This window comes from Coregonus clupeaformis, chromosome 20, assembly GCF_020615455.1.
Source record: "Coregonus clupeaformis isolate EN_2021a chromosome 20, ASM2061545v1, whole genome shotgun sequence".
In the NCBI taxonomy this organism is placed as follows: Eukaryota; Metazoa; Chordata; class Actinopteri; order Salmoniformes; family Salmonidae; genus Coregonus; species Coregonus clupeaformis.
In genome coordinates this window covers 36,700,495-36,721,150 of record NC_059211.1, presented here as the reverse complement: position 1 = coordinate 36,721,150, position 20,656 = coordinate 36,700,495, and the positions used below count along the sequence as shown (strand labels likewise).

At 44.7% G+C, this 20,656-nt stretch overlaps 1 protein-coding gene across 2 annotated transcripts; it reads right to left on the bottom strand.

The window, feature by feature from the left end:
• Positions 1–1,917: 1,917 nt before the first annotated feature.
• dzip1l (DAZ interacting zinc finger protein 1-like) lies at positions 1,918–19,790 on the bottom strand. Of its 2 annotated transcripts, none has more exons than XM_045205484.1 (17): positions 19,707–19,790; positions 16,073–16,344; positions 15,571–15,863; positions 14,407–14,491; positions 13,182–13,306; positions 12,345–12,506; positions 11,606–11,722; positions 11,354–11,416; positions 11,091–11,231; positions 10,929–10,959; positions 10,760–10,840; positions 10,530–10,663; positions 9,236–9,440; positions 8,681–8,840; positions 6,630–6,853; positions 6,272–6,414; positions 1,918–2,485 (listed from the first exon to the last, which is right to left on the bottom strand). In XM_045205484.1, exons 1-17 carry the CDS (start codon positions 19,727–19,729, stop codon positions 2,318–2,320), a joined length of 2,427 nt encoding a protein of 808 aa, XP_045061419.1. In that variant the 5' UTR covers positions 19,730–19,790; the 3' UTR covers positions 1,918–2,317. The 2 variants fall into 2 exon arrangements, with proteins under 2 accessions (XP_045061419.1, XP_045061420.1); XM_045205485.1 differs by lacking the exon at positions 19,707–19,790 and adding an exon at positions 17,268–17,539.
• Positions 19,791–20,656: the final 866 nt, after the last annotated feature.

The window sequence follows — 20,656 nt, the reverse complement described above, 5'->3', positions numbered from 1 at the left end:
AAAACATACAGTAAAAACATACAGTACACAATCCCTACAGGGCCTTCAGAAAGTATTTCCACCCCTTGACATTTTAAACATTTTGTTGTGTTACAGCTGGAATTTAAAATGTCAAAATTTATATTTTGTGTCGCTGGCCTACACACAATAACCCATAAAGTCAAAGTGGAATTATGTTTTTAAAACGTTTTTACAGATTAATAAAAAAATGAAAAACTCAACTGTCAATAAGTATTCAACCCCTTTGTTATGGAAAGCCTAAATAGGTTCAGGAATAAAAATGTGCTTAACAAGTCAGATAATGAGTTGCATGGACTCACTCTGTGTGCAATAATAGTGTTTAACATAATTTTTGAATGACTAACTCATCTCTGTACGCCACACATACATTTATCTGTAAGGTCCATCAGTCGAGCAGTGCATTTCAAACACTGATTCAACCACAAAGACCAGGGAGGTTTTCCAATGCCTCGCAAAGAAGGGCACCTATTGGTAGATGGGTATAAATAAATAAAATCTGACATTAAATATCCCTTTGAGCATGGTGAAGTTATTAATTACATTTTGGGTGGTGTATCAGTACACCCAGTCACTACAAAGATACAGGCGTCCTTCTGAACTCAGTTGCCGGAGAGGAAGGAAACCACTCAAGGATTTCACCATGAGGCCAATGGTGATTTTAAAACAGTTACAGTGAAAAGAAGGAAGCCTGTACAGAATACAAATATTTAAAAACCTGCATCGTGTTTGCACTATTATCGCACACAGAGACCATGCAACGTATTATGTGACTTGTTAAGCACATTTTTACTCCTGAACTTATTTAGGTTTGCCATAACAAAAGGGTTGAATACTTATTGACTCAATACATTTCGGCTTTTTCATTTTGAATTAATTTGTAAACATTTCGAAAAAAATAATTCCACTTTGACATTATGGGGTATTGTGTGTAGGACAGCGACAAACAAATCTAAATGTAATACATTTTAAATTCAGGCTGTAACACACAAAAAATAAGGAAAAAAATCAAGGAGTGTGAATACTTTCTGAAGGCACTGTATTTCATTTTCAATACATTTGCTAACATTTCTAAAAACATGTTTTCAGTTTGTCAGTATGGGGTATTTTGTGTAGATGGGTGAGAAAAACGTATATTTAATCCATTTTGAATTCAGGCTGTAAGATAAAATGTGGAACAAGTCAAGGGGTATGAATACTTTCTGAAGGCACTGTATCTCACTATATCTCATTACAACATTCAAAGTACCAACATAGTTTGATTCCTACCAAGAAAGTACCTATATATACGGAACAAAAATAAAATATAAAATGCAACATGCAACAATTAACAATTTTACTGAGTTACAGTTCATATCAGGAAATCAGACAATTGAAATAAATTCATTAGCCCCTAATCTATGGATTTCACATGACTGGTCGCAGCCATGGTTGGGCCTGGGAGGGCATTGGCCCAACCACTGAGGAGCCAGGCCCAGCCAATCAGAATTAGTTTTTCCCCACAAAAGGGCTTTATCACAGACAGAAATACTCCTGTTTCATCAGCTGTCCGGGTGGCTGGTCTCAGACAATCCCGCAGGTGAAGAAACCAGATGTGGTGGTCCTGGGCTGGCGTGGTTACACGTGGTCTGTGATTGTGATGCCGGTTGGATGTACTGCCAAATTCTCTAAAACGACGTTGGAGGCGGCTTACGGTAGAGAAATGAACTTTCAATTCTCTGGCAACAGCTCTGGTGGACATTCCTGCAGTCAGCATGCCAATTGCACGCTCCCTCAAAACTTGAAAACATCTCTGGCATTGTGTTGTGTGACAAAACTGCACATTTTAGAGTGGCCTTTTATTGGCCCCAGCACAAGGTGCACCTGTGTAATGATCATGCTGTTTAATCAGCTTCTTGATATGCCACACCTGGCAGGTGGATGGTTTATCTTGGCAAAGGAGAAATGCTCACTAACAGGGATGTAAAGAAATGAGTGCCCAAAAATTTTATAATTTTGTGCATATGGAACAATTCTGGGATCCTTTATTTCAGCTCATGAAACACTTTACTTTACACTTTGCGTTTATATTTTTGTTGAGTTTTATTCTGGAAGATTGAATAAAACTGAAAGGCTATTACACTCCAGCTCCTCATCACGTTGTAATGCAGCTTCTGTTATTGTTTTATGACTGGGAAAGAATAACGTATATATTACATATGGCCCATTGAAAAACAGAGATTTCCATCTCAAAAGGCACTCATCTGGATAAATAAAAGGACACATACCACTAAATAAAATCAAAAACATGAGAAGCGTTTTAAAGCCCTCCTGCTCTGCTGGTTGAGGAGCTCCACACGCTGGTTCCTGAGGTTCCTCCCAGGCCCACCTCGGTGCTCCCTCGCCCCCCTAGGGACTGAGACTGGCCCCCTACCGGCAGGGGCTCCTCGATGGAAGACAGTTCTAGGTCGCTCTCCTCATCTGATAACTAGGACAAATGGAACATGTACGAACATTGAATAATGATTGTGTAAGTATCACACAATGAAACAGAAACAGGTCTATGGCTAAAGTATTGCGAGAGAAAATATACAATAAAAGTATACTGATGCATCGAGATACATTATAAAAAGGCTCATACATGCTTATAACAATTTATAAAGCATTATACCTACAACCTTAAGTAACGTGTTAGAGTTTACAGTTCCTTCAGAAAGTATTCATAGCCCTGGACTTGTTCTACATGTTGTTGTGTTACAGCCTGAATTCAAAATTGATTAAATTGATATATATATTTTTCTCACCCATCTACACACAATACCCCATAATGACAAAGGGAAAACTTATTTTTTAGAAATGTTAGCAAATGTATTGAAAATGAAATACAGAAATATCTAATTTACATACACTACCGTTCAAAAGTTTGGGGTCGCTTAGACATTTCATTGTTTTCCATGACAACATACATGAAATGAGTTTGAATAGGAAATATAGCAAAATTAATAGGAAATGTAGTCATTGACAAGGTTAGAAATAACGCTTTTTAATTGTGTCCTTCAAACTTTGCTTTCGTCAAAGAATCCTCCATTTGCAGCAATTACAGCCTTGCAGACCTTTGGCATTCTAGTTGTCAATTTGTTGAGGTAATCTGAAGAGATTTCACCCCATGCTTCTTGAAGCACCTCCCACAAGTTGGATTGGCTTGATGGGCACTTCTTAAGTACCATACGGTCAAGCTGCTCCCACAACAGCTCAATAGGGTTGAGATCCGGTGACTGTGCTGGCCACTCCATTATAGACAGAATACCATCTGACTGCTTCTTCCCTAAACAGTTCCTGCATAGTTTGGAGCTGTGCTTTGTGTCATTGTCCTGTTGTAGGAGGAAAATGGCTCCAATCAAGCGCCGTCCACAGGGTATGGCATGGCGTTGCAAAATGGAGTGATAGCCTTCTTTCTTCAAGATCCCTTTTACCCTGTACAAATCTCCCACTTTACCACCACCAAAGCACCCCCAGACCATCACATTGCCTCCACCATGATTGACAGATGGCATCAAGCACTCCTCCAGCATCTTTTCATTTGGTCTGATTCTCACAAATGTTCTTCTTTGTGATCCGAACACCTCAAAACTTCAATTTGTCTGTCCATATCACTTTTTTCCAATCTTCCTCTGTCCAGTGGCTGTGTTCTTTTGCACATCTTAATCTTTTCTTTTTATTGGCAAGTCTGAGATATGGCTTTTTCTTTGCAACTCTGCCAGAAGGTCAGCATCCCGGAGTCGCCTCTTCACTGTTGACGTTGAGGTGTTTTGCGGGTACTAGTTAATGAAGCTGCCAGTTGAGTACCTGTGAGGCGTCTGTTTCTCAAACTAGACACTAATGTATTTGTCCTCTTGCTCAGTTGTGCACCGGGGCCTCCCACTCCTCTTTCTATTCTGGTTAGAGCCAGTTTGCGCTGTTCTGTGAAGGGAGTAGTACACAGTGTTGTACGAGATCTTCAGTTTCTTGGCAATTTCTCGCATGGAATAGCCTTCATTTCTCAGCATAAGAATAGACTGATGAGTTTCAGAAGAAAGTTCTTTGTTTCTGGCCATTTTGAGCCTGTAATCGAACCCACAATTGCTGATGCTCCAGATACTCAACTAGTCTCAAGAAGGCCAGTTTTATTGCTTCTTTAAAATCAGCACAACAGTTTTCATCTGTGCTAACATAATTGCAAAAGGGTTTTCTAATGATCAATTAGCCTTTTAAAATGATAAACTTGGATTAGCAAACACAATGTGCCATTGGAACACAGGACTGATGGTTGCTGATAATGCGCCTCTGTACGCCCATGTAGATATTCCATTAAAAATCAGCCGTTTCCAGCTACAATAGCCATTTACAACATTAACAATGTCTACACTGTATTTCTGGTCAATTTGATGTTATTTTAATGGACAAAAAATTGCTTTTCTTTCGAAAACAAGGACATTTCTAAGTGACCCCAAACTTTTGAACGGTAGTGTGAGTCAATACTTTGTAGAAGCACCTTTGGCAGCGATTAGAGCTGTCAGGCTTTCTGGGTAAAAGGCGCTGCATGGCCAATCCGACGTCTGCATTGGCCATGCAGCATTTACGGTGATACGACAGCAGAAGTCAGGGCATTCATACTTCTTGCGCTTCGCAGAGCAGTGCAGAGCCGTTGTCAAGGAAGTGAGTTTGTGTTTATACAGGACCTCCCGCCCCCACCTACCGTCAACCAATCATGTCAATGCGGAGCTATACGGAGCCCTCCTCATTGTTACAACATTTGGGAGGCGCACAGCGATGCGGCACGGAGCTCAATTTGGCCTCTGCCATGCCTTTGGAGGCACCTCGATATGGAGCCTCCGACCATTGGTTTTAAGTCTCTAAGAGCTTTCCATACCTGGATTGTACAACATTTGCCCATTATTATTTTCAAAATTCTTCAAGCTCTGTCAAATTGGTTGTGTAGCTCAGTTGGTAGAGCATGGCGCTTGCAACGCCAGGGTTGTGGGTTCGATTCCCACGGGGGGCCAGTATGAAAATAAATGTATGCACTCACTAAAACTGTAAGTCACTCTGGATAAGAGCGTCTGCTAAATGACTAAAATGTAAATGTAAAATGTTGATCATTGCTAGACAACCATTTTCAGGATTTTCAAGTAGATTTAAGTCAAAACTATAACTCGGCTACTCAGGACATTCATTGTCTTCTTGGTAAGCAACTCCAGTGTTGATTTGGCCTTGCGTTTTAGGTTATTGTCCTGCTGAAAGTTGAATTCACCCCCAGCGTCTGGTGGAAAGCAGGTTTTCCTCTAGGATTTTGCCTGTGCTTAGCTCCATTCCGTTTCTTTTTAATCCTGAAAAACTCCCCAGTCCTTAACAATTACAAGCATACCCATAACATGATGCAGCCACCACTATGCTTGAAAATATGGAGAGTGGTACTCAGTAATGTGTTGTATTGGCTTTCCCCCAAACATAACACTTTGTATTCAGGACAAAAAGTTAATTGTTTTGCAATATTTTTTGCAGTATTACTTTAGTGCCTTACTGCAAACAGGATGCATGTTTTGGAATATTGTTTTTCTGTACTGACTTCCTTCTTTTCACTCTGTCAATTAGGTTAGTATTGTGGGGTAACTAGTTTTCCTCAGTTTTCTTCTAACAGCCATTAAACTCTGTAAATGTTTTAAAGTCACCATTGGCCTCATGTTGAAATCCCTGAGCGGTTTCCTTCCTCTCTGGCAACTGAGTTAGGAAGGACACCTGTATCTTTGTAGTGACTGGGTGTATTGATACACCATCCTAAGTGTAATGAATAACTTCACCATGCTCAAAGGGATATTCAATATCAGCTTTTTTTATTTTTACCCATCTACCAATAGGTGCCCATCTTTGCGAGGCATTGGAAAACCTCCCTGGTGTTTGTGGTAGTCATTCAAAAATCATGTTAAACACTATTACTGCACACAGAGTGAGTCCATGCAACTTATTATGTGACGTGTTAAGCTAATTTTTATTCCTGAACCTATTTAGGCTTGCCATAACAAAGGGGTTGAATACTTATTGACGCAAGACATTTCAGCTTTTCATTTTTAATTTGTAAACATTTCAAAAAACATAGTTCCACTTTGACATTATGGGGTATTGTGTGTAGGCCAGTGACAAATAATCTACATTTTATTCATTTTAAATTCAGGCTGTAACACAACAAAAATGTGGAAAAAGTAAAGGGGTGCGAATACTTTTTGAAGGCACTGGGTACCTGTAGGGTTTTTACAGCTGTCCTGGGTTTGGGTACGACCTTGGCTGCTGCTGGTGGCACCACTCTGGTCCCTCCTACTGGCTTGTTCATTGGAGAGTTCAACTGTCTCTCCAAGCTTCTGGTCAGGGATTTAACCACAGACCCTGCCAACACAAACAAGGAACCCAGCTCAAAATCATCCTTAAAACGCTGATAATTCTTTAAAATAGAGCCCTGGCAAGATGAAAACTTACTGTATAGTAATGCAATGACAATACAATGTGTAGAACTGTAAGATTTACATAGTGAGATGACAAGCGTTGGGAGATTGGCCCCTATCGTGGGCTAAAAGAGATCCAAATAAACTAACAAGCTTAACCTTGTGCTCCACGGTGGGCAGTTAGACTGGCCGGCCCTTCTGAGAGCTCTGTGTCTGTCCCAGACCAGTCCTCTCCCTGGGTAGAACCAGCCATAGGGTACTTCTGCCTTGGGCTGGATCCAGACCGCACCACCCTCACAGAGGGGCCAGACCTACTGCCAGGGCTGGTGACATAGGCACTGTCTTCTCCTGACTCCTCACCCTCAGAACTGAAAGGAGGGGTGCTGAGAGAGAAATACATGTTTCTGACACTAACGCTCACTTAAAGAGGAGGGGGATCTTTATCTTTATTTAATTTTTTACATAAAACATTAAAACAGACACAATTATAAACTGAAATCTATTCAAAACACATTCTTACAAAACAAATCCCAAGACAGGGAGAGGTGCTGAAAGAGAAATAAATATTTGTCACTAATAACACACACTTACAGGGGAGGGGTTATGCTCCTCAGGGAGTTAAAAGTAAGTACAATACAGGAGAGGACAGGAGAGGAGAGGAGATGAGAGAACAGGACCGGAGGGCACAGAACAGGAGAGGAGAGAACAGGACAGGAGAGAACAGGAGAGGAGAGGAGATGAGAGCACAGGACAGGAGAGCACAGGAGAGGAGAGGACAGGACAGTATAGGAGAAAACCGTACAGGACAGGAGTGGGGTGTGTTCAGTGTATACTGTGGGCATGGCAGTGGGGTGTGTTCAGTGTATACTGTGGGCATGGCAGTGGGGTGTGTTCAGTGTATACTGTGGGCATGGCAGTGGGGTGTGTTCAGTGTATACTGTGGGCATGGCAGTGGGGTGTGTTCAGTATATACTGTGGGCATGGCAGTGGGGTGTGTTCAGTATATACTGTGGGCATGGCAGTGGGGTGTGTTCAGTGTATACTGTGGGCATGGCAGTGGGGTGTGTTCAGTGTATACTGTGGGCATGGCAGTGGGGTGTGTTCAGTATATACTGTGGGCATGGCAGTGGGGTGTGTTCAGTATATACTGTGGGCATGGCAGTGGGGTGTGTTCAGTGTATACTGTGGGCATGGCAGTGGGGTGTGTTCAGTGTATACTGTGGGCATGGCAGTGGGGTGTGTTCAGTGTATACTGTGGGCATGGCAGTGGGGTGTGTTCAGTGTATACTGTGGGCATGGCAGTGGGATGTGTTCAGTATATACTGTGGGCATGGCAGTGGGGTGTGTTCAGTATATACTGTGGGCATGGCAGTGGGGTGTGTTCAGTGTATACTGTGGGCATGGCAGTGGGATGTGTTCAGTATATACTGTGGGCATGGCAGTGGGGTTTGTTCAGTATATACTGTGGGCATGGCAGTGGGGTGTGTTCAGTATATACTGTGGGCATGGCAGTGGGGTGTGTTCATTATAAACTCTGGGCATGGCAGTGGGGTGTGTTCAGTATATACTGTGGGCATGGCAGTGGGGTGTGTTCAGCATATACTGTGGGCATGGCAGTGGGGTGTGTTCAGTATATACTGTGGGCATGGCAGTGGGGTGTGTTCAGTATATACTGTGGGCATGGCAGTGGGGTGTGTTCAGTATATACTGTGAGCATGGCTGTGGGGTGTGTTCAGTATATACTGTGGGCATGGCAGTGGGGTGTATTCAGTATATACTGTGGGCATGGCAGTGGGGTGTGTTCAGTATATACTGTGGGCATGGCAGTGGGGTGTGTTCAGTATATACTGTGGGCATGGCAGTGGGGTGTGTTCAGTATATACTGTGGGCATGGCAGTGGGGGTGTGTTCAGTATATACTGTGGGCATGGCTGTGGGGTGTGTTCAGTATATACTGTGGGCATGGCAGTGGGGTGTGTTCAGTATATACTGTGGGCATGGCAGTGGGGTGTGTTCAGTATATACTGTGGGCATGGCAGTGGGGTGTGTTCAGTATATACTGTGGGCATGGCAGTGGGGTGTGTTCAGTATATACTGTGGGCATGGCAGTGGGGTGTGTTCAGTATATACTGTGGGCATGGCAGTGGGGTGTGTTCAGTATATACTGTGGGCATGGCAGTGGGGTGTGTTCAGTATATACTGTGGGCATACCTGTTCTTTTTTCTATGAGTGCTTGGTGTCTGTTGAGGTTGTGGAGCTTTCTCTCTCCTCGGGGAGGCCTTCACCTTCACCGGGGTCCTCAGGGAGGCCTTCACCTTCACCGGGGTCAGTCTGCTCTTTGGGCTCTTCTCCTGGCTAGGTCTCCTCTTCTCTGAAGACAAACATGTTAGTGTGCTAAGCAGGGCTGGGGGATTTCAGTTCACTTCCTGAATTGACTGAATTGAAATAGAATTGACCCCATCCCTGGTACTGAGAGCATGAGTGTGTGTGTGAGAATGTAGGGACTGAGAAGCACTGCCCCCTGGAGGTATAATAATATAATAATAATATGCCATTTAGCAGACGCTTTTATCCAAAGCGACTTACAGTCATGCGTGCATACATTATTATTTTTTTGTGTATGGGTGGTCCCGGGGATCGAACCCACTACCTTGGCGTTACAAACGCCGTGCTCTACCAGCTGAGCTACAGAGGACCACAAGGCGGTGTCACATGGTTCTTGGACCTGAGGGTTAGGTACAACACGGAGGTGGTGTTGGTCCTTACTGTGGGACTGAGGGGTGGTACTGGGTAAAGTAGGTATGGTGGTCCCCTGGCTCCTCTGCAGGCGGTGCACCCTGCGGGTTAGCTCTCTTGCCAAGCTCTCTCTGAGCTCCAGGAGGTCTGCTATCTGTCTGGACATCTGCTGTCGCTGACCAGATACCAACGAGCTCAGGCTTTTAAGGGTATTCTTGGATATACCCTTGGTTCCCTGGAATATAACAGAAGGGATTTTAGATATACATGACTTCTCCGAGTAGGACTGGTCATAATAAAATGACAGATTTTGACTTTTGGGATCACTTATTCAGTTAGAGACAGCACGGTCCTGAATATATGGATTTCCTTGCATGGTACATACATTAGGGTGTCCAACCATAAAATGATTATTAAATTAAATGTGAATTAAATATGTTCATTCAATAGAGAATGACATCAGAAAAATATTAGTCCAACCCGTATGTCTCTACCATATATATGTTACAGACGATCTACTCTGAGAATTTAGCATGATTAGAGTGAATGGAATGTCATTGGTCAAAAGTGGGCGCTGCTCAATAGAACTCTGTCACTGCTCTGTGGGCAGAACGGCGCTAACTTCGAACGTCAACTCGCTAGCTAGCGGCTGCAGGTCTGTGTGTGATAACATGGGCTTTTTCTAAACGAAATCCGCGGAACACAAAACAAAATTGAGCCTATATATACACAGTATATATTAATTTACAAAGCTAACAGACTGAATTTCAATATCCTCCCTCTCTGAAGAAAATTATAATTTGAATTATGTATTTCTGAGTCTTTCCCTTTAAATCGCCATAGAAACGGCCCCTCAACACTGATTGACCAGGGTTAGAGGAATAAGAACACCATGGATCTGGTCAGATGAAAATGACGAGGGTATCAAGTTGATTTTTGATTGGTCCAAAGCGCAGAAACGCCTCCTAAATGTTACCACCTCCCAACGCCGAAATATGGAAGAGATACAACCAAGAGCTGAACAGTATAAACTACCAACGGTCACAGCAAACAAATGTTCTTATTTAAATCAACACTTAAGTAAAAACATACTTAGGTTATAATATTGTAGAGAACAATCTAATGTTTAATTGTATGTAATTCATAATGACATAGGCTAAAGAAAATAAGGTTTAGACATTCATTTCGTAGCCCCCTCTTGAACTGACCTGTATTCCCCTACATTCTAGAGCAGAGAACACCCTATATACACTCACTTTAACTTTGTGACAACTGCTGATTTGATTTGATTGACTGAGTGATTGATTGAATACAGTGCACGTACCTTTCTGAGGCCCATGTTCTCCAGCCTCTCCTCCAGGGTTTTCTCTAGTATGGGTCTGAACTCCTTCACCAAGGCGGGGTTCCTCCGGAGGGACTCCAACAGCCTCCTCCTGGTCTCACCAGAGTCCTCCAGACCTAGGAGATATCACAGGATAGCAAAATGTTGACTGTATTGTTCTAGAAAAAGCAGACTCCAAAAGATTCCTGATTCATAGTATGATTAATACATACTTTCTTCCTCCTCCTCCTCCTCCTCCTCCTCCTCCTCCTCCTCCTCTGTGGAGTGTTGGACCGCTTGTTTGATGGGAGTGTCTGAAATAAAACCATCACATTAACATAGAACATAGTATCTTGAATACAATAAAAGTCTAGAGTTATGAGGCCTGGGTTTTTGTATTACCTGCCACTGGTCTTCTAGACATCTTGTTGATCTGTAACGCAGACAGTAATCCAACCCTGATAAAAAAACGCTCTTGACCAAGACAATAACTTAACACAGCGCCATAATTACAGACGAACATCATCAACAACAACGGCGTAGCTTGGTAGCCGATGATAGTACCTTATCCTCCTGAGACCTGATGAGCCGGTCTTTCTGCTTGACCCTGGTAGACAGGGAGGTGACCAGCTGCTCTAGCCTGTGTAGGTCTGACCTTTGGTCTACAGACAGGGCCAGACGCAGCCTGTCATTCTCACTCTGCAGCTGAGGAGGACAACACGTTAGAAGGAGAATACTTTAGTGTCCGCTATTCAACCCAACCCCCGACACACACACACACACACACATCCAAAGAAGGGGGCACCAAGCACAGACATATGTCTTACCTCGTCTCTCTCCAACAGGTGCCTGTTCTGGACCTCCATAAACCGTTTCTTCCACTCACGCTTCTGAAGGAGACAGACAGAGAGAGATGCTCTAACATGGATTTTAGTTGAACCTTTTGTTAATTCTCATGATCTCATAGCAACATGTCTTTAATAGACCACATACTGACATTTCAGCTTGTGATAGATAGATACCGTCCAGAAGTGTACAGAACCCAGGTAGTGGGCATGTTCTGGAACGTTCTGTGTTACCTGCTGAGTCATCTTCTCCTTCACCTCCCTCTCCTTTCTCTGCTGCAGCTCATCCTCCTCATGATAGGAGCCCAGGTTAGAAACGGTCACTTCTCTGGTCTGCAGCTCCTGCAGTTTCTGTCAAGTGAGTTTTCACCATCTTGTTAAGTCATGAGACAACATAGCAGAAGCCCACCCACAGTAAGTAAAGACAAAACTGAACTTATGTTAAATGTTGGCGTTAAGCATTTGTTTTACAAAAAATATATCAAGGTATTAAAAAAAAAGGAAAACCTGCATCCGCATTTGGGGAAACAGCGGCACTGTTCGCCTCAGCGGCTTGTTATTGTTTTGATGGTGAAACGGATGAGAGGAGCGTCCGGCAGCGTTGTAAAAACAAATATAATAAATGGCAGTACATATTCTGCTGTTCTATCGTGCGTGCAATGATGTCCGAGGGGAAAGAAACAGTGTTGATTGTTTGCAGTAACTCACTTGTTGTTGAAAATATCCCAAACGGATGTGACCGTTTCGCCATTAAGGATTCTAGCGTCAAAGGCCTCAGAAAAAGACTGCTACTGGATTGTGTGTAGGCTAGCAGCAGGGGTGTGCTCCAGCTTTGCAAGCTGCTCATTCTTTACACGGTGGCGCCATCTAGTGGCTGGAAAAACACTACACCTTCTATTGGATCAACATAACTTTACAACAGCGCCACTAGGCCCTGGTTCATGCATGTCCTTTAAATGGGAATAGGACTCACAGCCTCGACGGAGGAGCTCTTGCTGGCCATATGTCTGAACTCCTGCAGGAACAGCCGCTTCAGGTCCCTCATCTCCTCCTGAAACGTCTTCCTCTCCTCCTCCTTCCAGCTCTCCATCTTCTCTCGCTCCGAGGCCTCTTTCCTTCGCTGATAGTCCAGCTCCTGGTGGTTAAACCCATTGAAGCACTCATGAGAGACAGCAGTATAGATATAGATTTGGGATGGGCAACTTTGATGGGGGTGGGGACCACAAAAAAAATCTGAACACATCATGAGGGGCCACAGTGCAGAGAGAGTACTGTCCTGAATTTGCCTGTATTGGGGGGGGAGTAGTTTCACCTCTTTTCTGAGTATATAACCAGCTTCTCAGGCTCCATCTCAGTGTGCTTCATTCTATAGCTAGAGGACTCCTAAATCTCCAGGAGTGATAAGTATAATGTTTGTCTTTATCTGCTGTCGTCTAGTACTGTCTTTTTGCTGGCTAGGGCCATCTACATTAAGTGCCGCCTTTCTTCCCAGTAGCCTACTTGGTGTGTGAACGGCTGACTGCTCATAACTTGCAGATGATTGTTGACACATCAACCGGGATCAAGAGGCAGGGCAAGTTTTGGTAATCAGTGGCTATCACCCACCAGGTGCCCTTACATAGTTCCTCAATGAGCTTTACACCTTGATAAACTCATTTCCTGACGATGGCTCATCGTCAGGAGGTTGAAGCCGCTCAGTACGTCTTCCTTCAATTAATTTCTTTCCACCTTCCTTTCCCCTCCTTGACTTCACCCTTTCCCAGTCCCTTCATACTCACAAGGCAGGCAATACACTTGTGTGTGGTGTTACCTGCTGTTTCCTAAGAGCCTCTGCTTCCCTCTCCATCTCCAGTCTGATCTGGGCCAGTTTCAGCCTCTCTCTCAGCTCCTCTATCCCATCCTCCATCTGTTCCACCTGCCTCTTCTTCTGCCGCTCTGAGGAGAGGACAACAGACAGCAGTGATCTGCCTCTCTGAGGAGAGGACCGCGGTGATCTGCCTCTCTGAGGAGAGGACCGCGGTGATCTGCCTCTCTGAGGAGAGGACCGCGGTGATCTGCCTCTCTGAGGAGAGGACCGCAGTGATCTGCCTCTCTGAGGAGAGGACCGCAGTGATCTGCCTCTCTGAGGAGAGGACCGCAGTGATCTGCCTCTCTGAGGAGAGGACCGCGGTGATCTGCCTCTCTGAGGAGAGGACCGCGGTGATCTGCCTCTCTGAGGAGAGGACCGCGGTGATCTGCCTCTCTGAGGAGAGGACCGCAGTGATCTGCCTCTCTGAGGAGAGGACCGCGGTGATCTGCCTCTCTGAGGAGAGGACCGCGGTGATCTGCCTCTCTGAGGAGAGGACCGCGGTGATCTGCCTCTCTGAGGAGAGGACCGCGGTGATCTGCCTCTCTGAGGAGAGGACCGCAGTGATCTGCCTCTCTGAGGAGAGGACCGCGGTGATCTGCCTCTCTGAGGAGAGGACCGCGGTGATCTGCCTCTCTGAGGAGAGGACCGCGGTGATCTGCCTCTCTGAGGAGAGGACCGCGGTGATCTGCCTCTCTGAGGAGAGGACCGCGGTGATCTGCCTCTCTGAGGAGAGGACCGCGGTGATCTGCCTCTCTGAGGAGAGGACCGCAGTGATCTGCCTCTCTGAGGAGAGGACCGCGGTGATCTGCCTCTCTGAGGAGAGGACCGCGGTGATCTGCCTCTCTGAGGAGAGGACCGCAGACAGCAGCGAATGCAACCACTCAGTGAATATTAGATCATGGTGTAAGTAGGAAACATTGAGGTGGAAGGTTCAATTCATGCATGGGGCATATGTGCCACTTTCAATGGTGACAGTTCTGTAAGTCACTTTGGTTAAAAAGAGTTAAGCGTCTACTAAATGAACATATCATTATTTTAAAAAATGTACTCTAATCACATAACATAGTACTGTTCAAACCTCCTAACCAGATAAACGTGTTTTATAATGCATTGTGTGTTGACTGACTACTTACAATAAAGAGTAATCAGGTACAAAGGGTCTGAGGAGTGTGGTTATCAAACCAACCTGTGTCTGTCACCTCTGGATGCCTGCGTTGTAGGTGGGCTTGTAAGTAGGAATAGTTGATGAAGGATTTCTCACAGCATTGGCACTGAAAAATATCATACTTTGGTCAGGGTGGAGGGTACAGTACAGAGATGGTCAGGGTGGAGGGTACAGTACAGAGATGGTCAGGGTGGAGGGTACAGTACAGAGATGGTCAGGGTGGAGGGTACAGAGATGGTCAGGGTGGAGGGTACAGAGATGGTCAGAGTGGAGGGTACAGAGATGGTCAGGGTGGAGGGTACAGAGATGGTCAGGGTGGAGGGTACAGAGATGGTCAGGGTGGAGGGTACAGAGATGGTCAGGGTGGAGGGTACAGAGATGGTCAGGGTGGAGGGTACAGAGATGGTCAGGGTGGAGGGTACAGAGATGGTCAGGGTGGAGGGTACAGAGATGGTCAGAGTGGAGGGTACAGAGATGGTCAGGGTGGAGGGTACAGAGATGGTCAGAGTGGAGGGTACAGAGATGGTCAGGGTGGAGGGTACAGAGATGGTCAGGGTGGAGGGTACAGAGATGGTCAGGGTGGAGGGTACAGAGATGGTCAGGGTGGAGGGTACAGAGATGGTCAGGGTGGAGGGTACAGAGATGGTCAGAGTGGAGGGTACAGAGATGGTCAGGGTGGAGGGTACAGTACAGAGATGGTCAGGTGGAGGGTACAGAGATGGTCAGGGTGGATATACAAATACATATATATTTTTTAATGGTAGGTTTATTTGAACAGTTAGAGACAGAATAACAGTGGAGGGTACGGAGGAAGAACTGTCAGAAGAACAGTCTTTCCTATTGGCTTAGTGTTTTCTGTCATTCTTACAGTCAGTGCAGACTGCAGAGGTGAAGCTTTTCATGAGGCATTTACTTAAAACGAAATTATGACACTTAATAGTATTAAATTCTTGGTCAGGAGGACAAACGGGATTAACGACATTGTGATCTCATCAAACTGACATTTATAACTACGCTCACTTGATACTAAACCTGAGTACCCCAAGCCAATTTGAAAGAATAAATTCAAGACAGCAGTAAAGCACAGAAGTGAGTTGACACTTCTGGGGATGGGTAAAATAAAAGAATATAATTTGATGGTCCATCCGGATGTAAAAAGGAGTGTAGTCCAACGATAACGTTTACCTTGTGGTAGTTGTTGAAGCTAGCCTGTAGCAGAAGCTGCTGTGTGGCGATCATCTTCTTCCTACGCTTGCTCTCCTGTTTGGTGGCCTGTAGCTCAGAGTCCAGCCTGGCCCTCTCCTCTCCCTCTCGGTCTGCCTTAGAGAGGGCCCTCTGTAGACGCTCCTCCAGCCCAGACAGCTGGGAGCTCAGGTAGTCCTGACAGTGCAGCAGGTACTCTGTGCTGAGCTGGGACATACGTAGGAGCTTGACAAGGGCCGGGTCAGCAGGGCTACGGCAGTGGGGACACCTCTCACCTTCAGGGATGGAGTTGGGGTCCATTTTAAATCTAAACAGTCCTTGTTTGGTGCATTAAACCAATAAGCAATAAAGTGTTGTTGTTTTTTTTATGGGTGGTTCGCACACAAAAATGGAAAGAACTCAGGACAGTTCAAATTGAAGTCATTGCTTTTCAATTGACCGAAGTAAAATGGAATTGACCCCAGCGCCAACCCTGCTCTGTTACCTGTGACATCACAGAAGGTGACAGCAGATATGTACTCCTGCAGTAGAACCACGTCCATCTCCCTGGCCACGCGATCCACGTCCAGGGCAGAGAGGCGCCGCCAGTCCATGGTTTCAGTTCGGGCTCGGAAACGTAGGGGCTGCAGGGGGCCAGGGCTCCATGAGGAGGGAAAGGAGACAGGAGGGTCACTGGGGGTGCTGAACTGGCCAGGCATGGTGGTGTAGGATCTGGGAGGGAAGGAGGTGGGGTAGTGGGCCTCGGAGGAGATGCAGCTGTGAAAGAAAGATAACCATATTTACACTGAACAAAAATATAAAACGCAACATGTAAAGTGTTGGTCCCATGTTTCATGAGCTGAAATTAAAGATCCCAGAAATGTTCCATACGCACAAAAAGCTGATTTCTCTCAAATGTTGGTTTACATCCCTGTTAGTGAGCATTTCTCCTTTGCCAAGATAATCCATCCACCTGACAGGTGTGGCATATCAAGAAGCTGATTAAACAGCATGATCACTACACAGGTGCACCTTGTGCTGGGAACAATAAAAGGCCACTCTAAAATGCGCCGTTTTGTCACACTACACAATGCCAGAGATGTCTCAAGTTTTGAGGGAGTGTGCAATTGTCCTGCTGACTGCAGGAATGTCCACCAGAGCTGTTGCCAGATAATGTAATGTTAATTTCTCTACCATTAGAGAATTTGGCAGTATGTCCAACTGGCCTCACAACCGCAGACCATGTGTAACCATGCCAGCCCAGGATCTCCACAGCCGGCTTCTTCACCTTGGACTCAAACATTAACTGGTGGTAACTATCTTGTTTCAATAAACGCCTGGAGAAGAATGGCTGATTACAAAACACAAACAAACAGGATTGTTGCTGCATCCTTGTTGCTATCCTTTCCACAGGAGAGAGAACAACAGATCACCGCCTTCCTTTCAAGAGGGATTTGACTGGTCCTGTGTGGCAGTTGATATGAGGGAGGCGCTAGCTAGCAACGCCAATGGGTCGTGGGTTCAATTCCCGCATGGATCGCATACACACAACTAGGGTTGTGGCTAGCTAAACTCACGGGACTAACGTTAAATGGCACGAGACGTAACTAGCTACCTAGATCTGACGGCAAAGAGTTACCCGTAAATGAGAAAATGCATCATGGCATATTGAAAGTTTCAAAGTTAGCTAGCTTGCTTACCTGTCCTTGGCTTAGCCCTGTTTTGCCCACTTGCTTGCTGCTGGGAAGTGAACGTATTGGCACTATTCTAAAATTTGCAATATTTCAGTAAAAGTTTTCTAGACACACAACTTTACAAAAAATGTAACTTGCACGAATAATGCACAGGGTGTTCTCTAGCTTGCACCAAAAACGGTGTGATGGGTGGAGGGCTGTCCCCCTGCTGAGTTCTACAAGGCACGCTCCGGCTGTTACCTAGGAAACGAAACGCCCTTTGGGCAATTGTCTTGCGTCAGATTGCGTCACTCCTACGCGACGCTCGTCCCACGAACTATTTGGGATCGTATGGGCCTGACTTCAGTGCGTTCAAGACAGCTGGGAACTTGGAAAAAAACGAGCTCCGACTGGGAAAGATATTTTGAACAGTCATCCAACTCGGAATTCCAAGATGGAAACGCAGGTATCTTTCTAGAGCTCCGACTTTCCGACCTGAAGATCAGTGACATCATGATTTGACCTCTTTTTTCTCGAGTTGCCAGTTGTCTTGACTACATCATTATGCCGCGTTCAAGAACTAGTCGGAACTAGGAAACTCAGAAATGTTTGACTTGCTAACTGGTTGAACGCAGCACGTGTATAACTACAACCTGTTAGCATGTCTGAGCATGGGCATTAATATCTTCTGGGAAGGCTTTCCACTAGATGTTGGAACATTGCTGCGAGGACTTGCTTCTATTCAGCCACAAGAGCATTAGTGAAGTCGGGCAATGACGTTGGGCGATTAGGCCTGGCTCGCAGTCTGCGGTCATCCCAAAGGTGTTCGATGGTGTTGAGGTTAGGGCTCGGTGCTGGCCAGTCAAGTTCTTTCACACCGATTTCGACAAACCATTTCTGTTTGGACCTCGCTTTGTGCACAGGGGCATTGTCATGCTGAAACAGGAAAGGGCCTTCCCTGAACTGTTGCCACAAAGTTGGAAGCACAGAATCGTCTAGAATGTCATTGTGTGCTGTAGCGTTAAGATTTCCCTTCACTAGAACTCTTGGGGCCGAGCCTGAACCGTGAAAAACAGCCCCAGAACATTATTCATCCTCCACCAAACTGTTCTGTTGGCACTATACATTCAGGCAGTTAGCGTTCTTCGGGCATACGCCAAACCCAGATTCATCCGTTGGTCTGCCACTCCAGAGTACGCATTTCCAGTGTCCAATGGCATGAGCTTTACACTACTCTAGCCGACACTTGGCATTGCCCATGGTGATCTTAGGCCCGGCCATGGGAACTAATTTCATGAAGCTCCTGACGAACAGTTATTGTGCCGAAGCTGCTTCCAGAGGCAGTTTGGAACTTGGTAGTGAGTGTTGCAACCGAGGACAGACAATTTTTACACGCTTCAGCACTCGGGTCCTAGATGTTTCCACTTCACAATAACAGCAGAGATTGGAGATTGCATGGCTGTGTGCTCGATTATATACACCTGTCAGCAACAGGTGTGGCTGAAGTAGCCGAATCCACTCATTTGAAGGGGTGTCCACATACTTTTGTATATATAGTGTACTTTTCCCAAAACACCATGCAGAGAGAACATATGTCAATACTGATAGGATCAAAAGAAAGGCAAGGCAGCTCTCTGATCAGCTTTCTCCATTCAAATCTGAACTTAAAATGTGAATTATTCCACAATACTGACAACGGATCAGCTCCTAGAAAGGTATTATCACATATGGCTGAAAATATTGAGTCATTTTATTATAATGCTTACGCTATAATAATGCACTAAATCAAGATTTGGCACATCATTGCTCACATGTTTTAGGCTACCAATCATGAAATATATTCAAACAAATTACAGACAGTAGCAATCAATTAGCAAAATAGAACTCAATTGATTGAACATTATATTGAAATAGGTATATAGCCTACTGTAGGCTATTTAAATGTAATGCTTTCATCTCGGGTTTTAATTTGAAGCATTTTTAATACGTCGCTTGTTTTCATCAATTGCTAAGACATTGGCAACTTTGTATTTGTAGTCCACTTTGTTGTGAAGTTATCTGCGGTCACAGAGAAGCGGATAAACCATGTGATTCTGTGTATAAAGTTATGCGGGAGGGCAAAGAATCATCTAACGACACACGCTTGTTTTACGAGTGGTCTGCGATTACGAGTGTTTAAGTGCAACTTTGGTTTTGGCACAGTTTCTAAACCCAGAGGCGCAATATCGCGAGACTGTCGGGAACGCTTTCAAAACAGACCAAACAGACAAGGCCGGGGTTTGGGGTTTAAGAAGTCAATGAGAGAAATGAACAATTATTCCTTAGTTGTTCATTTTCTCCAAATCTAAAGGCACAACCTAGATTCGATCCAATGTCTTAAGTAGGTAAACATGGTATTACTCCAATCTCGTGAAAGTGATGAACTGATACATTTTCGTCAAAAACAACTTTATATCGAAGGATTACCTTTGATTTAACGGCCAGCTCATGCGCAGATCGGCGCGAGACGACCGTGAGACCCAACGACGTTTCTACGCCACAGATAAAACAATGAGAGAGATATTTCACTGGACGTATAAATGTGAAGCATCCGCTGGCTGGCAGTGTGGGAAGATGGAACGAGATGGATTTGGGCCGATATTCTGCAAATTTTCTCATCGATGAAACATTTGCTCTCAATACAGTTTTCTGTTCCCAAAACTAGAATCTGCTATGAACAGAGTGGACTAAGTTTTGTAGACTTTACCCTTTTGCAAAAGTTTTTTTTTAAATCGCACTGTGTAGAAGGAGTGCAAAGGCGAATTGAGTTATTGCACACGCAATAACAGAGTAGGCGTTCCCTAACGGAAATATGCAGACCCTTGCTAGAACGCGCCAATAGGATCTCGCTAGTGCGTGCTTGGCTCTGCCCATCTCCTTGCTTGTTCTGCCCACTAGGACTCATTTGTTCCCATTGAAAATTACCGGTAGTGGTCTATCTTGGTTTAGTTATAAATCTTTTTAGCTAGCCAACCTCGCCATGACATTACCTACAAGTGTGATCGGGGATTTGTATTGGAGAAGCAGTTTTAGCCTATCTTCATACTGTACTGTCTTTGGTTTTGGGAAAGATTTGAGATGCTCTTACGAAGGTTCTAATGATGAATTTAGCCATAAGATGCTTTTGGGAAAACGGGCCCAGTGCGGTTGTGCAGAAGGAATCGATGTGCTTTCAAATCAAATACAATTTTATTGATCACATACACGTATTTAGCAGATGTTATTGGGGTTGTAACGAAATGCTTGTGTTCCTAGCTCCAACAGTGCAACAGTGCAATCTAACAATACACACAAATCTAAAAGTAAAAGAATGGAATTAAGAAATATATAAATATTAGGACGAGCAATGTCGGAGTGGCATTGACTAAAATACAGTA